General features: G+C 40.2%; 1 protein-coding gene across 8 annotated transcripts in view; it reads right to left on the reverse strand.

Annotated features, from left to right (window-relative positions):
* Positions 1–20,123, reverse strand: part of NEO1 (neogenin 1) — a 268,181-nt gene extending 248,058 nt beyond the window's left edge. For 4 of the 8 annotated variants that reach the window (XM_055277847.2, XM_055277849.2, XM_055277846.2 and 1 more), the window contains exon 1: positions 19,726–20,115. In XM_055277847.2, the coding sequence (XP_055133822.1) occupies positions 19,726–19,855 (130 nt within the window). In that variant the 5' untranslated portion in view covers positions 19,856–20,115. Of the gene's footprint in view, positions 1–19,725 lie in introns of all 8 variants that reach the window. The other 4 variants (XM_055277851.2, XM_055277852.2, XM_055277844.2 and 1 more) reach the window with 4 other exon arrangements.
* Between the last annotated feature and the right edge of the window lie 6,675 nt (positions 20,124–26,798).

Genomic DNA, 26,798 nt, shown 5'->3' on the forward strand with positions numbered 1-26,798 from the left:
AGCTAGCCATTTTCCTTTCCAATCTACTTTTTGGCCCCAGTTGTCTGCTTTTTCCCAATTCCTTATACTATACTCAATCTGTCAAACCACTTCCAAAGCATTATTTCCCGACTAGCAAACTCTAGCTTTAAGGTGGAAGCAGACTGCTAACGCTTCTTCCTTTAAGTAAAAATGAATATATAATGCCTCTACTTTTCTGTCTCATGTCCTACCTACCTTACTAAACTCTGAATTCCTTATTTAATAAATTAAAAAATAAAAAAGGCCATAAAATCCATACTATCCTACTTTCTAAATATGTGTAACATGGGTAAATTATATATATGTGTGTGTGTGTATATATATACGTATATGTATATATATAAAAATATATAAACCATAAACCCTTAATTGATATAATCATCTAGTCAGAGAATAAACAGAAATTTACTATAAAAATGAGTAATTCAACCGAAATTATAGATAAGATTTTAACTGGAATATTTTCTATAGACATAAAAACCATTATCAATGTTTATATATTAACTGATATTCAACAATCTAACTAATGGGTTAAAAAACAAAAACTTTGATCAAACACTGTTTCTCTCTCTTTAAAAAAAAAAACAGTCTCTTGGCCTCAGAGAAAGGTATCTCTGCCTCAATAATAGGTATACAAGATCAAAGAACTTGCTGACATCTGTACTCCCAAAATCTGGTACTGCCCCAAAACACAGTTGGCAATCATGAAAATGTCTGCTGAATAAAAAATGCCCCTACTCAGCTGTGCGCAGTGGCTCATGCCTATAATCCCAGCACTTTGGGAGGCCAAGAAGGGAGGATTGCTTAAGCCCAGGAGTTTAAGACCAGCTGGGAAACATAGCAAAACCCTGTCTCTACAAAAAAAAAAAAAAATATATAGATTATATATATAAATTAGCCCATGGTGACGCATGACTGTAGTCCCAGCTACTTGGGAGGCTGAGTGGGGAGGATCATTTGAACCCAAGAGGTCGAGGCTGCAGTAAGCTGTGATTATCCCATTGCACTCCAGCCTAGGTGAGAGTGAGACCCTGTCTCCAAAAAAAAAAAAAAAACCCCACTCTATCAAAGGTTTTACATCAGTCAGGAGCTAACTAGCCTAGCGCAGTCCTTCAGTGATTGCAGAATTTTATTCTAAATGTACATAAAAGTTAAAAAAAAAACTATTCTTTTTAATTGGATCAGACATCAAACTAAACCAAATGAGAACAAAAAAAAAATACCCAGTGTAGATTCTCAGTTCAAGATGGCAAAACTAAGCTCATGCATTTAACCAATGCCCACCAACACCTTATCTTAATATCCACTAAAATAACAAATTTTTTTAAAATTAATAAATAAAAACACCAAGGGGGAAAATCTGTACCTCCACTGGAAATCACAGAATAGTGCCAAGCATATGTGGACGGACCCATGATACCTCCAAGAAAAAAGGCTGGCAAAGCATCTGGTTCAGCACTCATGTTGAGGATTAGAGATAAGGGACAGAAACACACCAGGTACAGTGGCTCACACCTATAATCCCAGTACTTTGTGAGGCCAAGGCAAGTGGATCACTTGAGGTCAGGAGTTCAAGACCAACCTGGCCAACATGGCAAAACCCCATCTCTACTAAAAATACAAAAATTAGCCAGGTGTGGTGGTGCGCACCTGTAATCCCAGCTATTTGGGAGGCTGTGGCACGAGAATCACTTGAACCCAAAAGGCAGAGGTTGCAGTGAGCTGAGAACGCACCAATGCACTCCAGCCTGGGTGCAGTGAGACACTGTCTCAAAAAAAAAAAAAAGGGGAGGGGGGTAGGGGGACAAAAACAAATACAGGAGGCTGCCACAGCTAGCTCCACAACTGATTACCAGCCCTGAATTTTCAATTTTTGAATTTCAGCATTGCGAACAATGCGTTAGCAGTAAACCTCCCTGTCTCATAGCCATCTGGCTATATCTTGCCCCTACTCCCTGCAAACCACCAAACCAATGATATAGGAATGTAGATCATTCTGTTAAACCAATAATCTAGGAATGTCAATCAAACTGTTAAATGGTTGCAAATCTAAAACTTTCTCTTCTTTCATCTATACCTGAAATATTAGAACAGAAACCCACACAAGCTTGAAAATCATCCATTTCAGGGCTGGGCGTGGTGGCTCACGCCTGTAATCCCAGCATTTTGGGAGGCCGAAACAGGTGGATCACGAGGTCAGGAGATCGAGACCGTCCTAGCTAACACAGTGAAATCCCGTCTCTACTAAAAATACAAAAAATTAGCCGGGCATGGTGGCGGGCGCCTGTAGTCCCAGCTACTTGGGAGGCTGAGGCAAGAGAATGGTGTGAATCCGGGAGGTGGAGCTTGCAGTGAGCTGAGATCACGCCACTACACTCCAGCCTGGGGGACAGAGCAAGACTCAGTCTCAAAAAAAAAAAAAAAAAAAAAAATTAGCCAGGCGTGGTGGCGGGCGCCTACAGTCCCAGCTACTCTGGAGGCTGAGGCAGGAAAATGGCGTGAACCCAGGAGGCGGAGTTTGCAGTGAGCCAAGATCACACCACCGCACTCCAGCCTGGGCAACACAGCAAGACTCTGTCTAAAAAAAAAAAAAGAAAAGAAAGAAAGAAAAGCATCCATGTCAACCAGCAATACTGAATATATATAGACACCATCATATCATCATGGTCACCACAAAGAGACACTTGAAAAGACCTAGAAGCTAAAAAAGAATGATTGTTCGATCAACTGGCGCAAAAATTTCCCCTGGAAAATTTACAGAGAGAGAGAAACAAATTTGAGAGTATCATTAGAATTCCCAACCGCAGAAATCCTAATTATAGAAATCCTAAAGAAACTTAAAAGAATACTGTGTATATGAAAACAGGACAATCTGAAATCAGGAGGATTGCTTTTGGCTACAAAACTACTCAATAATTTTCCAAAGAAATACAACTGGGACAACAAACAGCAGATTACACATGATGAAAAACCAGACAAACTTGAAAATTTCTCATAAAACACAAATAACAGAAATGATGAAAAAGGCATTGAGAGAATTCAGCTTCCAGGAATGATAGAGTAGATGGTTTAGACCAATTCTCCCGCTGAGAATAACTAAAGAAACTAGACAAAACACAAAATATCTGTGTAAAGGCAATCAAGGCAATGAGGAATTGAGGAACCAAGATTCAAAAAGAAAGAAAAGACAAAGGGACAAATCTGGTATGTGGGGCTCCTTTTGGCCTAGAGCTATGGGCAGATTCTAAAGGCTACTGCTGAAAAGGCTGAGATAAGCATAGCTTTTGACAGACCCAAGCCCTAAGGGGACAAAAACTGGAGTGAGGGCCTGCCAAGAGGGAGGGTAAACCCCTTAAACTGTGGATCAGAGCCTCAAAGGGCTACACCCAAGAACTAAAGGTATACCTAAACTATTTCAACTCATAGAGTCTAAAGCCTAATTTTAAATCACCTCAGTCCCTACGTAATGTGGTATGAGATTGTTAGTACCTCCAGCATAACCACCTACCAGAAGCAGAGGTAAATCCTTTCTGAGAAGACAGTATCATCCAGATAATCTCGATAATTTTTCATACACAACACCTGTCATTCAATCACAAATAAGAACATGAAAAGAAACCCTCCCAAATCAGGTGATATAACAGACATAAAGGCAAAACTCATATGGGAACACACATGATGGAGTGGGTTAAAGGAATAAAAAATACAAGATGGAGAACTTCAGCAGAGTCCTGCTATTTAAAAAAAAAAAAAAAAAAAAAGACGCCGGGCGCGGTGGCTCAAGCCTGTAATCCCAGCACTTTGGGAGGCCGAGATGGGTGGATCACGAGGTCAGGAGATCAAGACCATCCTGGCTAACATGATGAAACCCCGTCACTACTAAAAATACAAAAAAAAACAAAAAATTAGCCGGGTGTGGTGACGGGCGTCTGTAGTCCCAGCTACTTGGGACGATGAGACAGGAGAATGGCGTGAACCCGGGAGGCAGAGCTTGCAGTGAGCCAAGATCGTGCCACTGCACTTCAGCCTGGGTGACAGAGCAAGACTCCATCTCAAAAAAAAAAAAAAAGAAAGAAAGAAAGAAAAAGAAAAAAGAAATTACAGAACTGAAAAAGTCAATAAAATGAAATTAAGAATTCAATATAGAGAGTGCTGCCTCTAATCAGAATGTAAAGTTATCAGAGACTATTACTGTTTTCCTAACAACCAAAACAGGGCAGATAAGCTACAAATCTATAGTTTTTCTGAACCCATCAGAGAGATAAGGATATAAGGGAGCCTAAGTGAACTAAATTCCAGTGGAATTTAATTCAGAAAAAAATATTTGAAGGGATAACAGCCAAGCCAAGAACTCTCCAAAAGTGATGAAAGTGATCAGCCCACACATACAGCAAGCTCAATAAGCAGGATAAATACAAAGAAAACCATAACTAGGCACATCATAGTGACATTTCTGACAACCATAACTGAAGAACAAATCTTAAAAGTGGCCAAAGGCGGGAGGTAAGCATATTACTCACAAAAGAAGAAAAATAAGACAGCTGACTTCTTACTAGAAAAGATAGAGTTCAGTGGACAATGGAATAACATATGTAAAGTGCTGAAAGAATACACTGTTTACCTAGAATTCTACATCCAGCACCCTCTCTTCAAAAATCCAAAAATGAAGGTGAAATACGAATGTTTTCAGACAGACAAAAGCTGAGAAAATTAATCTCCAACAAATCTAACTAAATGCTAAATTATATTCTCCAGGCAGAAAGAAATGATCCCAGATGAAAGATTGGAGATGCAGAAAAAAAAAATGAAGAGTAACTCACAAAGGAAATATGTGGGTAAATCTAAATGAATAACTTAATGAATTTAAATAACTAAAACTAAATGAATAGTGAGTATGAAATAACATCTGATGGATCTTAAACATACAGAGAACTAAAATACACAACAATAACATAATAACATAAAAACAAAAGAGAAGGACAAATGGAGTTAAGGTGTTATAGAGGCCTTGCACTGTCCATGAAATCATACAAATAACAAGTTAAAGATGCATTTAGGAAACACTAAATGAATAGTAAAAGAAATTATAACTGGCAAGCTAAAAGAGAGAGAAATACAGAGTAACTTAAAATAATCCAAAGGCAGGAAAAGAGAGAAAGGGAAATATAGAATAAGCAGTGCAAGCAGAAGTAAATAATAAAATGGGAGGTTTAAAGCCAAATACATGAACTATTACATTAAATAGACATGATTTAGTAAGAAGACAAAAACTGTCAGGCAAAAGAAAACAAAACCTAACCACATGCTACAAACATAACATAAATATATGACTACAGGGCCAAGTGTAGTGGCTCACATCTGTAATCCCAGCACTTTGGGGGGCCAAGGCAGGAGAATTACTTGAGCCCAGGAGTTCAAAATAAGCCTGGGCAATATAGTAAGATCTCGTCTCTAAAAAAAAAATTAAGAAACTAGCTGGGCATGGTGGTGCACATCTGTAGTCCCAGCTACTTGAGAGGCCGAGGCAGGAGGATCACTTGAGCCCAAGAGGCAGAGGTTACAGTGAGCTGAGACCACACCACTGCACTCCAGCCTGGGCAATGGAGTGAGACTGTCTCTAAATTAATTAATTAATTTTTAATAAAAGTACATAAAGTACAGACAAGTCATATCATACACACATTTAAGTTAAAATAATTCAACTATGAGAGTGAGAGAGACAAAAAGAGAGAATATGAACTAATTTAAATAGAACAAGCCATTCTACCTGCCATTCATACGAGCACAAAATATGAGATATGAACTTCTACCAGCTGAGCTCAGCTCCAGAATGCCTTAGTATGAGCATCTCATCACACTGCAATCTCAGAGTTTTTTTTTTTTTTTTAAAGTTTCTGTACAATAGTACAAGTTTTTATCTTCATTTGGTAGTTAACAAAAGAAATTATCTGTTCCAACATTAATGGAAAAACTGTCGATGACCAACTTACTGAGAGATAAAATATCAGCCTCCAACTTTGGGTTTTCTTAAGGTTATGTTAAAAGAGAATTACAACAACATGCAATTTTCACTTCACTCACTGAATTTAAAGATAATGCCAAACTAAAATACAACGTCAATGTACTGGTTTTTTTAAAAAATGAATAGTCTCTCACCTAGTCATATTTTGGTGAAATTTCTAAATCCCTGATCGTATACTCACATAAAAAAATCTACAGATTTTTTTTGAAATCAAGTACCTAGGACCTAGTAAATAATTGCATTAAATGCAAGAAGGAGAACTGCCCAGAGAGCTGTGAAAGAAGAAGACTGTGATACAGGAATTTTATGTCAAGGTCAAGCCACTACACAAATACAGAGGCAAATCTAAAAACTTAAGTGTGAACAAAGTGGAACTGCCAAGTATCACAATGTTGTCTACATTTCTTACCCCAAAATTTCAGTGACTAACAAGGCTGACTCTGAAACAGAAATGCCTCTACTTAACTGTAACTACTCTGAAGAAGAAATAAATTCGCTCTTCCACAAAGCTTACAGAATTTTTTAAAAGTATTCTTCAGAAAGTAGCAAACACTAACTCCTTAGAACTTCCTAATACACACAATCCTGAAGCTTACTTCTCTGGCTTTGAACAAACTCCAGAGAAATCACTGATTCATAAAAGATGTCCACAACATCTAACAGGAAATAAATGAAGTCTTAAAAAGCAAATACGTAATAATAAAGTTAATTTTCATTAAAAATTGGAACATGCACTATCTCCACCCTCCTTCCTACCATGACTGAGTATCTGGCTATGATTTCATCATCATCATCACCCCTCTGCTACACGACAAATTATTAACTCCAGAATAAAAATGAACCTTACAAGAAATAGTTTACGGAACATTTCTGTTGCTTTTGCCTTTACTTTGCCTCATAATGCTCTGTATTTTACCCTCCTGGCCAAAAAACAAACAAACAAAAAAAAAAGCCTGCCCATCTAAAAACCCTACTTATGGCTTCAAAATCAGCTCAAGTCCTAAGAAACTTAGCTGAATATCCCAAACTAAACAAATCCTTATCCTCTTCAACATAAGCTCACTCATTTAACAATCTATTTACACACAGCCATCAAATAAAAACAAAAACCAAATCATGTTATCTAATTTTCATGTATTTTTAGCTAGCCTCTCCATCTAGTATACAATAATAAAAACAACAATAATAACAGTTTACATTCCATGAATAAGCCAGGCTTTGTTCTAAGCAGAGACACATATTAAGTCATTCATTATTCATTTCAGCCCAGTAGAGTGGGTGGTTATGATATATGTCGCTTAAAGAATTGTTCAAAATTGGCTCTGTATGCCTTCGCTCTCCCAGTCTACTGTTCTAACCCAGGGCCATGACATGCCTGCAGGGGTAAGGGAAAGAAGTGACATTACTTTAGCACTAGCTCATTTATTCACACAGGTGTTTCTCAATAAGCCTCCATAGGCGAAATGAACTTTATCATTTTTTATCATTTTTATTCTAGGTCCTTACCTAGCTTTAATAGTGGTATCTTCTTCAGTAAACAGGAACGTTTCCTCCCTTTGGAAACGCATCTATAGGTGTATGCCTAAGTCTTTGCCTTTCTTTTTCCTTCCTAAGTGTCATGAACTACACTTATGACTTGAACTATCATCTCTATTAGATAACCTGTGAGCCTACGTTTCTAGCCTAGACTTTTCAACTGGGCCCTAATTCTGCAATCCTTTTACAGGGATGTTCTGCTGACATCTCAGACTCAAGGTGTCCAAAATGGAACCAATATCCATTGTTCCCAAACTTGTTTCTTCTGCCACATTTTTAATCCACTTTCCACTTTAAATCACCACAGTACCTTGGGCCAAACTGGCTCAAGTATTTGACTAAATGAACTTAATCACTCCAAACCAAAATTGTTATTTCTGTCTTAAAAGAGGTAATAGCATGTTTCAATTCCTATTTGTTACTCAAATCAATGAATAAAATATTTAACTTTCTTTCCTCAAAACAGAAGTTTTAAAGCTTATGAATCCACATCAGGTTAGCATGAGCAATAGTTAGCAGGAGTCAGATAACTAACCCAATTACTCAGTTTGCTTATCACTAAGTTAAGAACCACAAGCAGCCATGGAAGTTTTGACAAATTATAAAGTTTTTTGTTTTTTTTTTAATCATACTTTAGGTTTTAGGGTACATGTGCACAATGTGCAGGTTTGTTACATATGTATCCATGTGCCATGTTGTTTTGCTGCACCCATTAACTCGTCATTTAGCATTAGGTATATCTCCTAATGCTGTCCCTCCCCCTCCCCCCACCCCACAACAGTCCCCGGAGTGTGATGTTCCCCTTCCTGTGTCCATGAGTTCTCATTGTTCAATTCCCACCTGTGAGTGAGAACATGCGGTGTTTGGTTTTTTGTCCTTGCAACAGTTTACTGAGAATGATGTTTTCCAGTTTCATCCATGTCCCTACAAAGGACATGAACTCATCATTTTTTATGGCTGTATAGTATTCCATGGTGTATATGTGCCACATTTTCTTAATCCAGTCTATCGTTGTTGGACATTTAGGTTGGTTCCAAGTCTTTGCTATTGTGAATAGTGCTGCAATAAACATACGTGTGCATGTGTCTTTATAGCAGCATGATTTATAGTCCTTTGGGTATATACCCAGTAATGGGATGGCTGGGTCAAATGGTATTTCTAGTTCGAGATCCCTGAGGAATCGCCACACTGACTTCCACAATGGTTGAACTAGTTTACAGTCCCACCAACAGTGTAAAAGTGTTCCTATTTCTCCACATCCTCTCCAGCACCTGTTGTTTCCTGACTTTTTAATGATGGCCATTCTAACTGGTGTGAGATGGTATCTCATTGTGGTTTTGATTTGCATTTCTCTGATGGCCAGTGATGATGAGCATTTTTTCATGTGTTTTTTGGCTGCATAAATGTCTTCTTTTGAGAAGTGTCTGTTCATGTCCTTTGCCCACTTTTTGATGGGGTTGTTTTTTTCTTGTAAATTTGTTTGAGTTCATTGTAGATTCTGGATATTAGCCCTTTGTCAGATGAGTAGGTTGCAAAAATTTTCTCCCATTCTGTAGGTTGCCTGTTCACTCTGATGGTAGTTTCTTTTGCTGTGCAGAAGCTCTTTAGTTTAATGAGATCCCATTTGTCAATTTTGGCTTCTGTTGCCATTGCTTTTGGTGTTTTAGACATGAAGTCCTTGCCCACGCCTATGTCCTGAATGGTATTGCCTAGGTTTTCTTGTAGGATTTTAATGGTTTTAGGTCTAACATATAAGTCTTTAATCCATCTTGAATTAATTTTTGTATGAGGTGTAAGGAAGGGATCCAGTTTTGGCTTTCTACATATGGCTAGCCAGTTTTCCCAGCACCATTTATTAAATAGGGAATCCTTTCCCCATTGCTTGTTTTTGTCAGGTTTGTCAAAGATCAGATAGTTGTAGAAATGTGGCATCATTTCTGAGGGCTCTGTTCTGTTCCATTGATCTATGTCTCTGTTGTGGTACCAGTACCATGCTGTTTTGGTTACTGTAGCCTTGTAGTATAGTTTGAAGTCAGGTAGCGTGATGCCTCCAGCTTTGTTCTTTTGGCTTAGGATTGACTTGGCGATGCGGGCTCTTTTTTGGTTCCATATGAACTTTAAAGTAGTTTTTTCCAATTCTGTGAAGAAAGTCATTGGTAGCTTGATGGGGATGGCATTGAATCTATAAATTACCTTGGGCAGTATGGCCATTTTCACGATATTGATTCTTCCAACCCATGAGCATGGAATGTTCTTCCATTTGTTTGTATCCTCTTTTATTTCATTGAGCAGTATTCTTTTTTTTTTTTGAAACGGAGTCTTGCTCTGTTGCCCAGGCTGGAGTGCAGTGGTGCAATCTCGGCTCACTGCAAGCTCTGCCTCCCAGGTTCACGCCATTCTCCTGCCTCAGCCTCTCCGAGTAGCTGGGACTACAGGCGCCCGCCACCACACCTGGCTAATTTTTTTTGTATTTTTTTAGTAGAGACGGGGTTTCACCGTGGTCTCGATCTCCTGACCTCGTGATCCGCCCGCCTCGGCCTCCCAAAGTATTCCCATTCTTAATTACATATTATCTATATTTACAAATGAACCAATGATTCAATAAAAGATATAGATATATGAATAAAACACATGAATAGGCAATTCTCAGAAACAGTATAAACCATCAATAAAAATCTGAAAAGATGCTCAACTCCATTAATAATATAAAAATATAAGATTTACAGAGGTTTTTTTTCTTCTATCAAATTGGCAAAAAGGCTAAGAAGTCTGGAAATAACCAATATGTTGGCAAGGATGTGTGGAAACAGACACTCTCATTTGCTGCTCAAAGGAGTGTAAATCAGCTGTTTAGTAAACAATTTGGAAATAATGTGAATACACATGCCCTCTTGCCCTACAATTCCACACCCACAAACTTATTCTATGGTTTACTTGCACATGTGCACAAATGGGGACATTTATAAATGTGGGTTCACTGCATCATTTGTTTGCAATCAAAAATCTGGGAGCATCAAAAAGAAATTGGTTAAATAAATTATGATATATCCAGAAAATACAATTTCATACGGCTATCAAAACAACTCATAAATTTATACACATTCACATGGAAAGATGTCCTAAAACAAGTTAAAAGTCAGGGTGCACAGCAAAATCCAACTTGTTATTGTTGTTATATATGTACCGGATATTTTAAGTATATAATTGTATATATAAAATAGACCATAGCTATTAAAAGTGATTACTCTGGGAAGAAGGGTTGGAGTGTATGATTTCACATTTTATTTTACATAGTATGAACTGTTACATTTTTAACAATAAAAACTCAACAATTAACTTTACCCCCAAATTAAAAATCCACATACATATTTTAGCAATCAGGCTTAGTAACGCTGTTAATAAAGATAAATGTCATGGCCAGAGGGGTAGGAATCACACCCTGCCACCTCACCTCCCCTCCTGGTCACACTTCCTTTCTTCCCACCTCAGGCAACAACCTGAACCCTTACTAATTTGAGGGGCGATTAAGACTCAAGAGATTTCTGAGGGAAGATCTATCTCCCAGACAGCAACTGTATCTACAGTAGGAGGGGATAAAAGGAAAGGCCAGGGGTAGGCAATATCCATTAGCAGTAATGGAAAGGGAAAGAAATTTTCCTCAACTTGGCTGAGACAGTAACTTCCGTTTATGGGAAGATCTCTGTGTTCTTACGCTTATTTTAAGTATCTTTCCTTGCAACTGTCACAACCTTCTGCTGCAGGGGGCATTTCCCAAGATAGTCAGTCCTTCTACCCACTTCTGATCAGCTATGGGCTCAGAAATTAGACTATACTGTTTGTTAGAACTGCCTATGAATTAAAGATAGGCTCTGAACAAAGTCCTTTGGGACTCGGAGAAATGTATTTACTTTGAAAATTATTTCTCTTATTCCCTAGTCTTCAGTTATATTCCAGAGGTAGGTTGCATAATGGTTGAGTTCTATGTAGGTGAGGTACAATTAATAAACAGGTTAGGCCAGTGCAGTGTCACATTTGTAATCCCAGCACTTTGGGAGGGTGAGGCGGGTGGATTGCTTGAGTCCAGGAGTTTGAGACCAGCCTTGGCAATATGGTGAAACCCTGTCTCTACAAAAATACCCCAAAAAATTAGCTGGGCATGGTGAGACACGACTGTAGTCCCAGCTACTTGGGAGGCTGAAGTTGGGGATCACTTGAGCCTGGAAGGTTGAGGCTGCAGTAAGCTGTGATCATGCCACTGCACTCCAGCCTGGGTGACAGAATGAGAGCCCATCTCAAAATAAATAAATAAATAAAAGGGTTATCACCACAAGAATTTCTGCACACAATCCCTTGAATATACAACACTATAAATTTAAAACAACTAGTTGCCCGGGTGCAGCGGTGGCTCACACCTGTAATCCCAACACTTTGGAAGGCCAAGGCGAGCAGATCATTTGAGGTCAGGAGTTTGAGACCAGCCTGGCCATTACGATGAAACCCTGTTTCTACTAAAAATACAAAAAAAATTAGCAGGGTGTGATGGCACATGCCTGTAGTCCCAGCTACTTGGGAGGCTGAGGCAGGAGAATGGCTTGAACCCCAGAGGCAGAGGTTGCAGTGAGCCAAGATTGCACCATTACACTCCAGCCTGGGCAACAGAGTGAGACTCAGTCTCAAAAAAAAAAAAAAAACAAAAACAAAAAACTAGTAATCCTACCTCCAGCTACAAAAGCTTTCAACAATTAACCAAAAAGATCTTCAAATTTTACTTGTTACATTTAAAGCTATGCTGTGAATTTAAAAATTATAAATGAAACTTATAATTTGTTATTCTATCCCTAAATTTGTAAATTATAATGCTATTATCTTAACTAGACCTCATAAAGACACATTTTGGTGATTTTTTTGTTTTTTACAGCAGAAAAACAGAAACATTCTGTTTTCAATTTCCACATAGTATCATTACAAAAATTCACTCTGCTCAGAACTCCTTAGTAAGTTGTACTATTACTGACCAATAATCAATTCTGAAAGTCAGTATGATCAATCTCCAGATTTCAAAAAACATGGGAGTAGCTGCACCCCCAGACAGCTCAATTACGAGTATTCTCATACATTCAAACACTGCAGTAATCACTTAGAGGAAATGATATATAACTCCTTCTTGAGAATTCTAGTCTACTGGCTTTATAAAACTAAGTTAGGACTACTCTAAAGATATAGAACCAAAATTATGAGGGAAAGCAGCACTATTCCTTGATCAACAGTAACACAATGATTCCAGAATGTATTTTTCTACCTACAGCAGTAATGGCACTTTCTCTTGCCAAATCAAGTTACCTAATATCTACCTTACCTCCACCATTAGACCAAATGCTTCCTGAGGACAGAAAGCATGTCCAATTCATCTTTATTTCCACAGTGTAGTTTTGTGCATAATTAGCCCTCAAAGATAAACATTTGCAACCAGCCAAAATTACTGCAACTTTTAGCTTTGCCTATAGAACTGACTTAATAAAAAGTTAAATGTAAGGATTCTTGCTATGAAATAATTTTAAAGAAGGTTATTTCTAATGGTTCTTTAAAAAAGGAAAAGCAGAGACACGTAATCTGAACTTCAGACCACCAACCTAACTCCTCAGAATTGAAGAACTGACTTCATTCAGTAAAATAAAACATATATAACCACCATACCTCTCTGCCTTTTCTTTATGTAAAGGGGTCAAACAGGGAATCAAAACCTGTTTACATAAGCCAGCTCTGTAACCTGGTCAATTTACTCTACATCCCTTTCAAGCCTAAGAGTAAGCATCTAATATTTCTGGTAATACTGCATCTTAAAACACCTCACAATTACTTAACACTGAAGCTATATAACTCAGCCCTAAAGCTATTTTTACACATATAAAATAAAATCATATACAATCATTTGCAAGTAACATAGAAGATTTTCCAATCATATCCTACTTTGCACTACAAAAAAAAAAAAAAGATGTACAATAACTTGAGCTTTAGGGAATGAAAAAAAGGTGACTTTTGCATCTGAAAACCAGAAATGACCAGTGTGGGAACACAATAACTGAATAGAAGTTATTAAGCTGAAATAAACCCACTGTTCCATTTTATGGACTTCAGAGTAAGAGAAACTTGGAAGGTAGAAGGGACTTTTGAAATTACTTATTAATTAGCTCAACCTTTCAGTTAACAGATGAACTTGTATTTTAAAATATGGCCTTAAGTATCCAAAGTTCACAATTAAAAGTGGTAAAACCTTGAAAAATTTATAAAAGTATTAGTCAATGGTATTATTCTTAATGACATCATTACTTTTCTGCAATAAATGGAACCCTGACCCCCACATACACACACAAGTTAACTTTTCACCAGCAATCCTATATGTGGGAATCCAAAATACAGAAAGACCATAAGAAAGAATATGTTCATCACAGCATTCTTTATCACAGCAAAATAGTAAAAACAACTTCAATATCCATAACAGGAGAATACACAACTAGCAGCAGAATGCAGAGGAATAAAGAACATAGGCTTTGAAGTTGCAAAAATCTGTATTCCTGCCAACTTTTGCACATGAAAGGTTGTGAGACCTTTGGCAAGGCACTTAATATCTGAGACTCAGTTTCCTCATCTGTGGAATGTGAAGAAATTGTCATCTTCCTCACAGGACTATATAAAAGATTAAATACATGTGAAAGAGCATGGCACAATGCGTGGAATTCAGGGAGTGTTCTGTAAATACTACTTTAATTAGCCACTATTACTATAGTTGCTCCCTAGAATATTACACACACATTTTAAATAATGGTTATAGGAAAATCTGTATGTACTGGCATGGAAGGATCTCCAACATACTAAGTGAAAAAGCAAGTTGAAAAAACAATAGGTAGTATGATCCTGCTTATCTGTAAAAAAATAAAACTATACACACATATGCACATGCAAGGGAAGATATTAAAAGGGGTTACTTATGGGTTTAAAAGTGGAATTTGTGGGTAGAAGTGGTAAAATCTTTTATTTCATGTATTTTTATATTGTTTGACTACAAACAAACATATATTTATGTATTTTTAAATAAGTTTCTAAAATAAAATGATTTAAAGATAATGTGACAACAAAGAAAAATGGTATAATGTCAAGGGAAAACATTTCAAGTTATACATACACCACGATTACAATGTAAAAAGATAATGTGCCACATAGGCAGTAGTAGAAAGAAACATACCAAAATCATACCAGTGGGTCTGAATGCCTTTGTCACTATTTACAAAACTTTTGAATAAAAAAAACTCTCTTCATTCTAAACGAATCCAAAATTTGAGCTCTATTTTAAAATCATCTTTCACTAGCTGTGTCCATGACAAAGTTAATTTTTCAAAATCTTAAACACAAAACTTCTCCTCACTTCACTTAGCTCTCCAGTCAATATGATCTTACCTACAGTGATTTATTTCCTCTAACTGTTCTCCAATTATTGACGCCATTTTACCCAGAAGCCTAAACACTTACCAATGGTATGGTAAATAGCTCCCAATCACATGGAAGTCACTAATAAAATAAAGTGTTTGGAAAAAAGACTATTAAATAGAGCCTCCATATAATGAGACTTATTAAGGTTACCCCAATATTTTAATTGAGGTAGAGAAAAACTCAAAAGGAAGAAACCATCAATGATCAATGAAAAGAAAAAAAAGTCAACACTTTCAAATAATTTAATAGATTATAGTATATTTTTAGAGTTCACGAAGAAACAGTGAAGCCATTCTACGTAGGTACAGTACTTTATAGTTTATGAACAATTTTACATTTTATTTTTCTGACAATCCAGTTAGGTAGGTAAGGTATTATTTTTGCCTGCCTATATCCCCCAACTTACAGATGTATGTGAAGTTGTAGAACCACAAGTCATACCCCATATCCTCTGCCTTCATATATGTCTTTTCACTATCCCACATCATGTATTAATTTTCATACAGTTTATGAAAATCAGTCACATTTCTTATCTTCTTTGAGCATTCATCCCAGAATTCTATGATCTCTTTTGTGCCTCATTCTAACAGACGGGCCATCAGTCTTTTCTTTTAGATGACTCAGTAAGATCAAAGATCTTTCCAAAGATGACAAAACTAAAAAAATGCTAAAACTACAGCATATCCAGGAGGATGACCAAGATCACAAAAGATCTGAAAACTAAGTAATGTGAAGAGTGGCTGAAGGAATTAAGGATGGTTAACTTAAAAAGGATAAGGTGTGGGGGGAAGGGCAGGGGGGCCCACACACACATGCAAACATCCACACACGAAATGTGATTAGACACGTGAAGGGCCATCATATAAACGAATCAGATTTGTGCTGTATGACCCTAGGGGTTAAAAACAAAGGCAATTCAACATTCAGTCAACAAACATTTACTGGTTATCTTCTCTATGCTACATGCTAGTGCTACACTAGGGAAACAAAGGTGAATAAGACAACCCGGCCAACCCTTCAGAGGTTGAGACTAGCAGAAGAGACAAGAAAATAAGTAACACAAGATGAAAAGTACTCAGGAAGCTATGGGAACAGAGAATAGTGACCATAACTCTCTTTGGAAGAGAAAGCTGGTGGAGAAAAATTCATTGACTAGATAAGGAGTTTCAGAAGTGGACAAGGTGAGAAGTGACTTAACAGAAAGAACAGCATGTGCAAAGGCACGGAGATCTGAAGCTGTGTCATTAATCTGGAGTGGTGGAATGCAAGGTGGATGTTAGGGGTGACAAGAGATGAGGCTTTATTGGGTTTGGGAGAACAGAGGTAAAGAATACAAAGGGCCTCACAATCTCCATGCCAAAGAGTTCTAACACCCAAGCTACAGAACACTAGTAACAGATTTTAAGTAGGAGAGTGGCATGCTCAGGAAAATATTTCAGAAAGCTCATCCTAGCAGGACAGACTTCTAGAGGGTAACAGTACAGACAAAGAGATTAATTATGGAGCCACTACTGTTAGTCCAGGTGGGGATGAAGATGAAAAGATACCAATTTAGAAATAGCTGAGAGGTAAAACGCAAAAAGAACTATCGGCTATGGCAATGGGAAGAGGAGGTCTTCTTGATCTCAGCTTGGGCAGGTAGATGAACAGTGATGACCAAGACAGGCAACACAAGAAGACAAATCCATGCAATCCTTCCAACAACATGAGACACAGGGGCAGGAACTGGTTTGTTCATGTTTAGAGAATGGGGATGAAGGATGCACGAGGGAAAATGACACAGAGTTTAACTTCAGACTTGAGTAACCTAAGATCCTGTTTAGTGAAGGTACCAAGTGCACGTGTGAAAGCGTGGACTAAGACAGTCCTTAGCTCACAGGTAGCAACTGAGGGCAAACAGAGTACGTATAATGAGATAAGCTTTAGACACTAATATTTAATGAGTGAGTTCAAGAACAGCCAGGAAGACAAATGAAGAATTAATCAGAAAAGAGATTAACCTGAAGATAGAGTAATGCTCAAAAAGGTAAGCAAAGAGGAAAAAATGTAAGAAGGGTGGGGAGGGTGAAAACTACAGTGAAATGTACTGTATAAAGCAAAATTTTCTAACAGAAGTTATTCAACACAGAAATGGACTACCCTGTAAGGCAATGAATCACATCATGAAATAAATGATTCAGGTAGAAGCTATAGAGTCCTCGGTGAAGAATGTTCACTCTAAATAGAGAAGACCTGCATTGCACAGGCTGCTGTCATGTCATCTTCCCCAAGGTCTCTACATATCTTTTCAGTAATCTGCCCTTTTTCACAATACAAGATAATGTTCCTACTCAATTCCAACCCTCCTCCCTTGCTGACCATTTTCTATCACCAGTCCTTTACTTCTTACTTTTTCCTCCACCTCCGTATGTCTATAACCTCAGACGGAAAAACACTTTCCATTTATCCTATTGTCCCACATCTCTTATTTTTCTCCACCTTTTACTACTGAACATGTCCACTTCCCTACCATCTATTCACTATAATCCCCTACAAAAAGATTTCTATCACTCTACAAAAATAAATAAAATAAAACTACTGACAAAGGACATCTGATTTGTGGACAGCTTGTTCCAGTTGCTGCTTACTCAGTTCTCCAGTCTCTTGATCTCTTCTGCAGTTTTATGGCAGAACTGACCAACCCCTCCTCATTGCAGTTATTCCTTTCGCTTTTGTAATGAAGCAGAGTGGTTTACAGGAAGCACTCTGGACCGAGAATCAGAAGATCTATGTTCTAGACCCAATTACACGACTAATTACCTGTGAGCCTCCCCACCTCCACTCCTACTCACTCCTCAGATCTCAGTTCTTGTGAGACACCCTAACACCCAGACTAGGTTATGTCACTCCAGTACCCACTTTGTGAAAACCTATTCTCCTTTGTAGTGCTTATCACAATTACTTAACTATATAATCAGTAGCTCGATGGCTATCTTTCCTACCCACACACCAGACTGCGAACTCCATGAAGGCAGAGAGCATATGCCTGGCACCTCATCTGTGCAAAATAAAAACCTGTCAATTGAGTTAATGTTGAAACAGATGTTAAGACCACTTCCTAAGAGACTGCTTACATTATTTTTATTATCCTAAGTAATAAAATTACTAGCATTTTAGTTACTTACAAAATTATCGACAAAACTTTAAACAAAAACTCCATCTATTACTTGAAATTTGGTGGACTACATATGAATTTCCATATAAAATAGATGAGTAACAGGAACTTGTTTTCCAAAATAGTTATATTTCTCTTGCCCATCTAAGAGACAGTTGGATCAGTAACCTACATTTCAGCACCAAAATGTGTTCTAAACCATATACGGACTGAATGTATAAAGGTACATCATGACATAAGTGATGTTTAATTTGACATTAAAACACTATTGTTTACGTAGCTGTTTAGAGAATACCCACTGGTACTTTAGGTTTAAAGCTGTTCTTTAACATTGGCAAAAGCCATGAGCTACATACACACTCTGCAAGGAAATGAAAAGTTTGTCAGTCAAGTTACCTTGCAGTGTGATTTTAAATATTATTTCATATAAAGCAAGGAAAAACAAGTACTGGTTCAGCGGTAAGACTGCTTTCAAATGTAAAAATATATCTCACACGAGTGAAAGTTTTGTCAAGTTTTATGGTACACCACCTTGGTCAAACAATTTTAACAGATTACATGCTAATTTGCCTTTCAACTGCTGAGTGTATCCTGCTCAATACCGTAAGGTCCTTCCCGGAAGGCTTGGCATTTTTGTTCGTTGGTCCCCTTAAGTAAATAGGAATGCAGGTGGTTTCAGTAATCTATAATATTCCAAAGAAGAACTGAAAATGGCTTTTCAGGTTCAATATGTTTATACAATGCCATCTGAAAACATTGTACAAGTACCTAAAATCTGATGCTTAGACAATCCCCTTGGTTAAGAGTGGTTAACAGGCTGTAAATATAGTTGCAATCCCCAGGAAAGAAGAGGCATTTCATAACGGAAACACTAACAGATACGATCACTCCGAGCCGCTCTCCAAGGCGTCCTCATCGTTAAATCAACACCAGGGGTTGTGAGCGGGCAATTGTGCCCCTCTGACACCCCCGCTCTTCCGCAGACTCGGGCTCCAATCCCCGCTCGAGGAGTCCCTCGAGACTAGCCAGCGCTTCCCCGAGACTTCGGAAGCCGGGAAATCCCTGGCCAGGGAACCAGGAGTTCAAGCCCCCTCCCCTTTCCTTTCCTGAAAATTAATGAATTGGCCGTCCGATTGTTTATTTAATGAGGTGTGTAGTGGCCTCTACTGGTGCTAGTGTGAGCACAAGAATGTCCCACTCTTACAAGTGGGATGAGCCTGGGGGAGGGGAGAGAGGCGAGGGGTGAACCTGCCTCCAGGTACAAAGCTGCGAACTAGACCCCTGCGCCCCCGACCTGCCCCCCGGCAGCCGCCCCTCCCCCGGCGGCGCCCCCTCTCGCCCTTCTCCTCCCCACCACGCGCAATCCCCTTTCTCTTCGGCAACCGGAGCCGAGGCAGAGAAGTTCCTGCACGTTTCCTCCTGGATTCTAAACAAAAACACTGCAGCCGCCGCCGCCTGAGCCGGTGCCGCGCCCCCGCGAACCCCCGGGCCCGCGCCCGCCGCTTACCTGGGGACTGCGGCGCGGAGCCGCTCCTGGCGACCGCGGCGCCCGGCGCCCGGCACCCGAGCAGCAGCAGGCAGTGGAGCCAGAAGGAGGAGGTGCTGAGGAGTCGCCGGGCTCCCCGCTCCGCCGCCATCTCTTCCCCGAGAGTGAGCGGCAGCGGCGGCGACAGCGCTGCGGAGCCCTTGCCTCCTTCCCTCCCGCGCGCCTCGGCCGGTCCCTCGCCGCAGGCTCGGCTCCCGCGGCCGCCGCTGCTCCAGCCCGGCCCGGCCCGGCCTGCGCAGCCCCTCTCGCGGGAGGGGAGACTCGGGGGCGCCTCCCTCCTGCAGGGGGGCGGGGAGGGGAGGACAGCGGAGAGGGGGAGTCAGTACATTCCGGGGCGGGGGGGGTGGGTCGGTCTCCAGGTTCCAGGCGCCGCCACCCGCCGCCGACTCCGGCTCCACACACCAGCGCGAGGGGGGCGGAGACCGCGGACGGCGGGGGCGGGGGCGGGGGCGAGGGGCGGGAGTCCCGGGCGCGCGCGCACGCGCACGCGCCTCCCTCGCCCGCACCCCCTGGACTCCGCGCGCGGCCCGCCCCCGCTCCAATCCCGGCTGCCGCCTCGCGGGCCGCGGCGGGCCCGCTCCCCTCCCCCTTCTCCCTGGAGCCGCTGACGGGTGCGGGGCGCGCGCGCCGGGCGCTGCTGCTGGCGTCAGGGAAACCCCGGAGAAGCGGATTCTCCTGCTCCTCCAGCCCGCTCGCCGCAGCCCCTCGGCTCCGCGCGGCCCCGCCTCCTCCTCCTCGCCCCGGGGACAAATTCCCCCCTCACCTCCCCAGATGCCCCTGGCTGCAGAGATCTGAGGGCGAGAGGCGCTCAGAGCTCAGGCTGGTCCGGGAGGCCGGCGTAGGCGCGCACCTCTGCACAGTCCGGGCCTGGAACCTCTATATAGGGCCTCAGAGGAAACTGAATGGCCTCCGGGAGGAAACCTGGGTGCGCAGTGGGTCGGCCCGGGGATTTATGTGCTCGCCAAAAACAATAGCGATCCCGCCCGACTCTTGCTGGGCCGTGGCGCGGCTCCCGTGGGAGGGGGCCGGCCGCGCAGCCGCTGACCTCCGGCTTCCAGGCCAGGCCGCCCTCGCCGCGCGCTTCCCCCGGGCAGCGCCGGGACCCGCCCGAACCGCGCTCCCACCCGCATCGCTCGGCCCGGGTCCAGGGAACTAGGCACAGACAAAGGTGCCCGCTGTCCACTTCCTCAGCTCGTGCGGGGGCCCCGACCGAGCCCTGGGACGCTACGTTTTACCTTTACCTTTGCGGGACACTTGGCGTTTTCCTACCTGGGAATCACGTCTTTTGCTGATAAACCAAGGAGCAAGTGGGATATGATTTTAAACCACTTAGTAATCGTGAGGCTAGCACCCAGGCTACGCAAAGTTAGGAGAAAGCAGTTTGTAGTTCCACTGCTGATGAGACTATTGATCATTTTATATACTGCACCCATGAAAAATTTTTAAAGAAAATTTATTTGTATGATTACGCAAGCAGAGTGATGTTTGGTGGTTGATAGGCGTTGGGTTTTATTCACTCTTCTGTATAGTCGATAACCGAAATGTCTTGCTTCCCACAAGAAAATGGCTATTTCACTAACATATCCCTCTGTGCTTTCTCATAGTTACTTTCCAAAAGATATTTTATTCTAAAGCGCCAAAATGAACAATGTAAGACATGGATTAACATCGGGAGGGAAGAGCTCAGAATCTTCATAAAACCTCTTAAATCATCAAAACGGTGAAAGTAGGGATTTTCATCCCAGTTCTTTGAAACAATTGACTTAATAGAGGAAACACACGCTTATGGTTTTTCACTAGGGAAACCATTTAAATACCTTTTTGTTTTGGTTAGACTTGTTAACCAGCGAAAATATTTCCTAAATACCCGTGATTGACCTGTTAAATTAGAAATAGATTACCTCCCAATTACTTCACAAGTATTTGCTTAATTAACCTTTAGTAATCACATCATTATTCAGTTTTCTGAGATAATGAGAAAAGCTCTTTGAAAACTGTAAATTGCCTTGCAAATGTTAATTTCCTGATATCTTTTCTAAGTCTGGAAAAATTTCATTACATTAAACCTATAACGTGTAATATGACTTCTGAGATGAAGCTTACATTTATCTCCAAGTTTTGAAAAATACATGAGTTGTGGCTAATAACAGACTGATTTTCATATATGACTTATATGAACTGTCTGATTTATCAGCCCACTGTGTATATCAGGTTTATATCAAAAAGTTTAAAACAGTTGTATATTTCTGGCTTGTGATTAAGTCACAATTTTAATAAAACCCACTCTATTAAACCACTAATAGATGGAGCCCCAGATTAAAGCTACAGATCCTAAATCAGTTCAATATAGGTAAGTAACTCAGGCACACACTTGAATTCAGCTCCTTTACTTAGTTTCAAAGTCACTGACACTGTCGACATGCCCCTTAAAAATCATCATTGAGTAATTAAACTGTTCTTTGTTTAGTAAAGCATATCTGAGAAAAGATTTTCTTAGGCCCTATCTCTTTTATCATTCTTATTCTCCCAACAAGATTTTCAAGCAATACTTCAGCCTGCACCTATACTGCTAATCAACACTTTTATGTTGTCTAAACTACCAATCTATGAAGAGATATTAAACCACTGGTGAAATTAACAGTTTTTTCATCTAAGTAAAGTTAGAACATGAGCCCATGTTCAAGGAATAAGTGCACAAAGAAACTTTAGAGCAAAGAAAACAGAGTGGCCATTGTATGTCAGTGAAAGTTATCGAAATGCAGGCCAAAAATAACTAGACTGATATCTTGTGAAATTTATGCTAATGTATTTTGATATAAAAATTACATGAAATATTAAAGCCTATAAATATAAAACTTGGTAGGAATCTTATTCTCTACAGTAAAAGGATTTTTTTTCAACATTAGAAAGGACGTACAATTCAGTGTTTAACTGCTGGCAGTAATGAGATTCTGCAGCTGATTCCCTGGCTGAATCCCAGTGTCCGAGGTAGAGAAGAAGAAAGCTAGTCCCCTGACTAGCAGATCTCAGGATGGAACACTTCCTAGTCAGAGCAGACTTCAACTAGAAGTTGCCCCAGTCTTAAGAAAGTGATTTTCTTCTGCACAGAGATTGTCATTTTTATATTTGCCCTTTACATTCCACTAGGTAAGAATTTTTATTTTCTCCCGTTCTCCTTCAGAAGCCACCTGTTCTAGGGAGCCATCTCTGTTTAAGCATAATTAAAAAGGATGTGTGCTCCTTTTTAAGTACAAGCATGCTCAATATTAATTTTGCTTGTCACATGTTGCTTAGTTAATCACATATCTTTAGTTCAACAACAATCTATTAATTCAGCAAAATTATTGAGGACCTGTTTTCACCAAGTATTGTGCTGGATGCTGGGATAACAGAATTATTTGTTCATTCATTTTAATATTTATAAAGTACATCCTGTGTCTCTGGTCCTGGCTTATGTTAAGGGAAGACAGTGATGAGCCAGATAAACAAAGTTCCCAGTCTAGCAGAAAGGGTAAACAATTATAACAAAGAAGTGTAAAGACTGTTATGGTAAGGAAAGATAAGGAGTGTGGGAAAACTTAGTAAGAGCATCTAACTTGACTAAATTGTGTGTGGGGGTGGGAGAAGGAGAATTAGAGAAGCTTTGGCCTCTAAACAGAAACCTGAAGGTAGATAGGAGTCAGCCACGCCTACAGGTGGGATTTGACCTCAGATTTGCATTTTAGAAGGAACACTCAGGCTGCTTCTTGGAATGTAGTTTGGAAGAAGTCGAGACCAAAAAAAAAAAAAAAAAAACAGTTCAGATTTTGTTACAATAGTCTAGGGAGGAGATGATGGTGGCCTGGAGTAAAGCAGAGGGGATTAAGAAAAGTGAACAGATAAGAGAGAGATTTAAGAGATAGAAACAGCAGGGGTGTGTGGGAGAGATAGGAGATGTGGGTAACTCAGATTTCAACTTGGGCAGCTGAATGAAGGTGGTGGCATTCACTGAGGGGGGATCAAGAAAGATGAGCAGATGGGAAACAATCTTAGTTTAACTTTGGACAAGCAAATTTAAAGTACCTATGCATACATAGGTACTTTAAGTACATCTGAGTAGAAATATCAGTAAGCCATTCATTACTTGGATCTGGAGTTTCGCAGGGAGATAGGACTGGAGAAGTGAGTCATCAGCATATACTACATTTGCCTGAGTATAAGTTGCCTCTGAACATAAGGTGAGCCTCCATTTTTCCAATTAGAATCCACCCCACTCCCCCAGGCCCCTCGGCGGCTCACACCTGTAATCCCAGCACTTTGGGAGGCCGAGGCAGGCAGATAGCTTGAGCCCAGGAATTCAAGACCAGAGTAGGCAACAGGGCAAAACCCAGTCTGTACATTTAAAAAAAAAAAAAATTAGCTAGATGTGGTGGCGTGTGCCTGTAGTCCCAGCTACTCAGGAGGGAGGATCACTTGAGCCTGGGAGGTCAAGGCTGCAGTGATACATTATTTTGCCACTGCACTCCAGCCTGAGTAACAGAGCAAGACCATGCCTCAAAAAATAAAAACAAAAACAATCCTCCCCATAAAACTTTGTGGCCAACTTGAACATGTAAACTTTTAGAGATATAGATGAAATAATCAGGGCTCTGCAGCTATAAAAAAGAATGAGATCATTCCTTTTGTGGGAACATGGATGGAGCTAGAGGCCATTATCCTCAGCAAACTAGCACAGGAACAGAAAACCAAATATCGCATGTTCTCGCTTATAAGTGGGAGCTAAATGACAAGAACTTATGAACACAAAGAAGGAAACAGCAGACATGGGTCTACTTTAGGGTAGAGGGTGGGAGGAGAGACTGGAGCAGAAAAAATAACTTTTGGGTACTGGGTTTAATTCCAGGGTGATGAAATAATCTGTACAGCAAACTCCTGTGACATGAGTACCTGTGTAACAAACCTTCGCTTGTACCCCCAAACCTAAAATAAAAGTTAAAAAATTAAATAAGAAAGAAAAAGTTGGGAAAAAAGAAATAATCAGGGCTCTATTTATAATATTGAATATATTAATTTAATTATGCTTACTTTAAATTACATATTATATAAATATAATCTTTAAAATAATTTCATTGAAATTCTTCATAGTGTCTTTATCATCACAAGTGTCGCATTTTGAGTCTCTAACATATTTCCCAGGACATACCATCTTCACTTCTACCCAAGTTTTTAACTCTATATATAATGCTGTCACTGGGAACTTTATTCCAAGCCACAAGTATCTAATCACACTACATCATTCATCCTGTAATTATATTCATGTACCATATTGCTTTTTATAGTGACTTTTAAAGACTTGTTTACAAGGACATCCAACACTTCTAAGTGTGAAGATATTTCCCTAGAAGTAATTTTAAAGTCTGTTCAATTTGTTTCCTTTCTTACCAATTCTGTCAGGTGGCTTTGTATGAGCATTGAATGAGCTCATTTCATGCTAATGTGTATTCCACCAAAAAGCATTTTGTTGTTCAAAATAATTGAGAGCATCCAGTAACATGAAGGACTTTTTTTTTTTTTTTTTTTTTTTTGAGACAGGGTCTCTGCTGCCCAGGCTAGAGTGCAGTGGCACAATCACAGCTCATGCAGCCTCAACTTTCCAGGCTCAAGCAATCCTCCCACCTCAGCCTCCCGAGTAGCTGGGACTACAGGTGCATGCCACCACACCCGTATAGGCTAATTGTTTTGTTTTTTTGCATAGACAAGGGCTCACTGTGCTGCCTAATCTGGTCTCGAACTCCTGGGCTCAAGCAATCCTCCTGCCTTGGCCTCCCAAAGTGTTGGGATTATAGGTGTGAGCCACCACGACTGGCCATGAAGGACTTTTAAGGGTCAGCATATAAAGTGACCTCTGTTTTCTGATTTTGGTGGGGGAAAGAGGGCTCTGTCTTATATTTGGGTATGTACAGTAATGCCAACAGAGTGATTGAGATTGCCCCAGGAGAGTTTAGGATGGAACCAGGACTGAGGATTGAGGACTGGGACCAAACTGGAAGAACACCAACACATTGAAGGCATAGAGCAAAAAAAGAAACTTACAAAGAAACAAGCAGGCATGTAACAAGAAAACCAGGAGCATGTGGTATCACAGAAGCCAAGAAAAAGTGTTTCAGGAATGCAGAAGTGGTCAATAGTGTCATATACTCCTGAAAGATCAAATAAGGTAAGACCTGGAAACCATTCATTGTATTTAGTGATAAGGTAGGAAGGCAAGTACAACCTTAGTAAGTGAGTTGCAGCAGAGAGTAAGGCCACCTACTTGCTATGGCTTGTCACTGAGTATGAACTACTTCAAGAAGTTTACCTGTAATAGGAAGGAAAAATTGGTAACTCTAGAATAGATTTTAAGAGGGGAGTAGATTTAAATGCTGATGTAAGGAGCCAACAGAGAGGGAAGTGTTGAAAATTTAAGAGAGAAGGGGGATAATTGATAGCTTTAGAAACAGTGCAGTAGATAATTTGGCAGCCGTTATTCTGCAAAGCCCGTGATTATCTGACCTCAGTAGTCTCAGGCAACTGGCAGAAGGCAAAAGAACTTCACAGAACAGAGGCACACCCTGGCCCTGTGGTTCCCAGGCAGGCTTCAGCTGTATTTGAACATGTTTAGTTCTTGTAGTATCTTAATGAATACTGAAAATAAGAGGCAACATCCTGACATTTGCTACCTAGTCCCCTAGAATTCTATCCTCAAAAGACACATGGCTGGGTCCCAACAGACAGTAGTTGTAAAACAAGGCAGGCCAGTTTTCCAGCAAAAATGATAGGATCTTGCTTTTTGGTTACAAGTGACAGAAACCCAATACAAAATACTATCCTTTTTTTTTTTTTTTTTGAGACGGAGTCTCGCTCTGTCGCCCAGGCTGGAGTGCAGTGGCGTGATCTCAGCTCACTGCAAGCTCCGCCTCCCAGGTTCACGCCATTCTCCTGCCTCAGCCTCCCGAGTAGCTGGGACTACAGGTGCCTGCCACCAAGCCCGGCTAATTTTTTTTTTTGTATTTTTA

This window comes from Symphalangus syndactylus, chromosome 5 (genome assembly GCF_028878055.3).
Source record: "Symphalangus syndactylus isolate Jambi chromosome 5, NHGRI_mSymSyn1-v2.1_pri, whole genome shotgun sequence".
Classification (NCBI taxonomy): Eukaryota; Metazoa; Chordata; class Mammalia; order Primates; family Hylobatidae; genus Symphalangus; species Symphalangus syndactylus.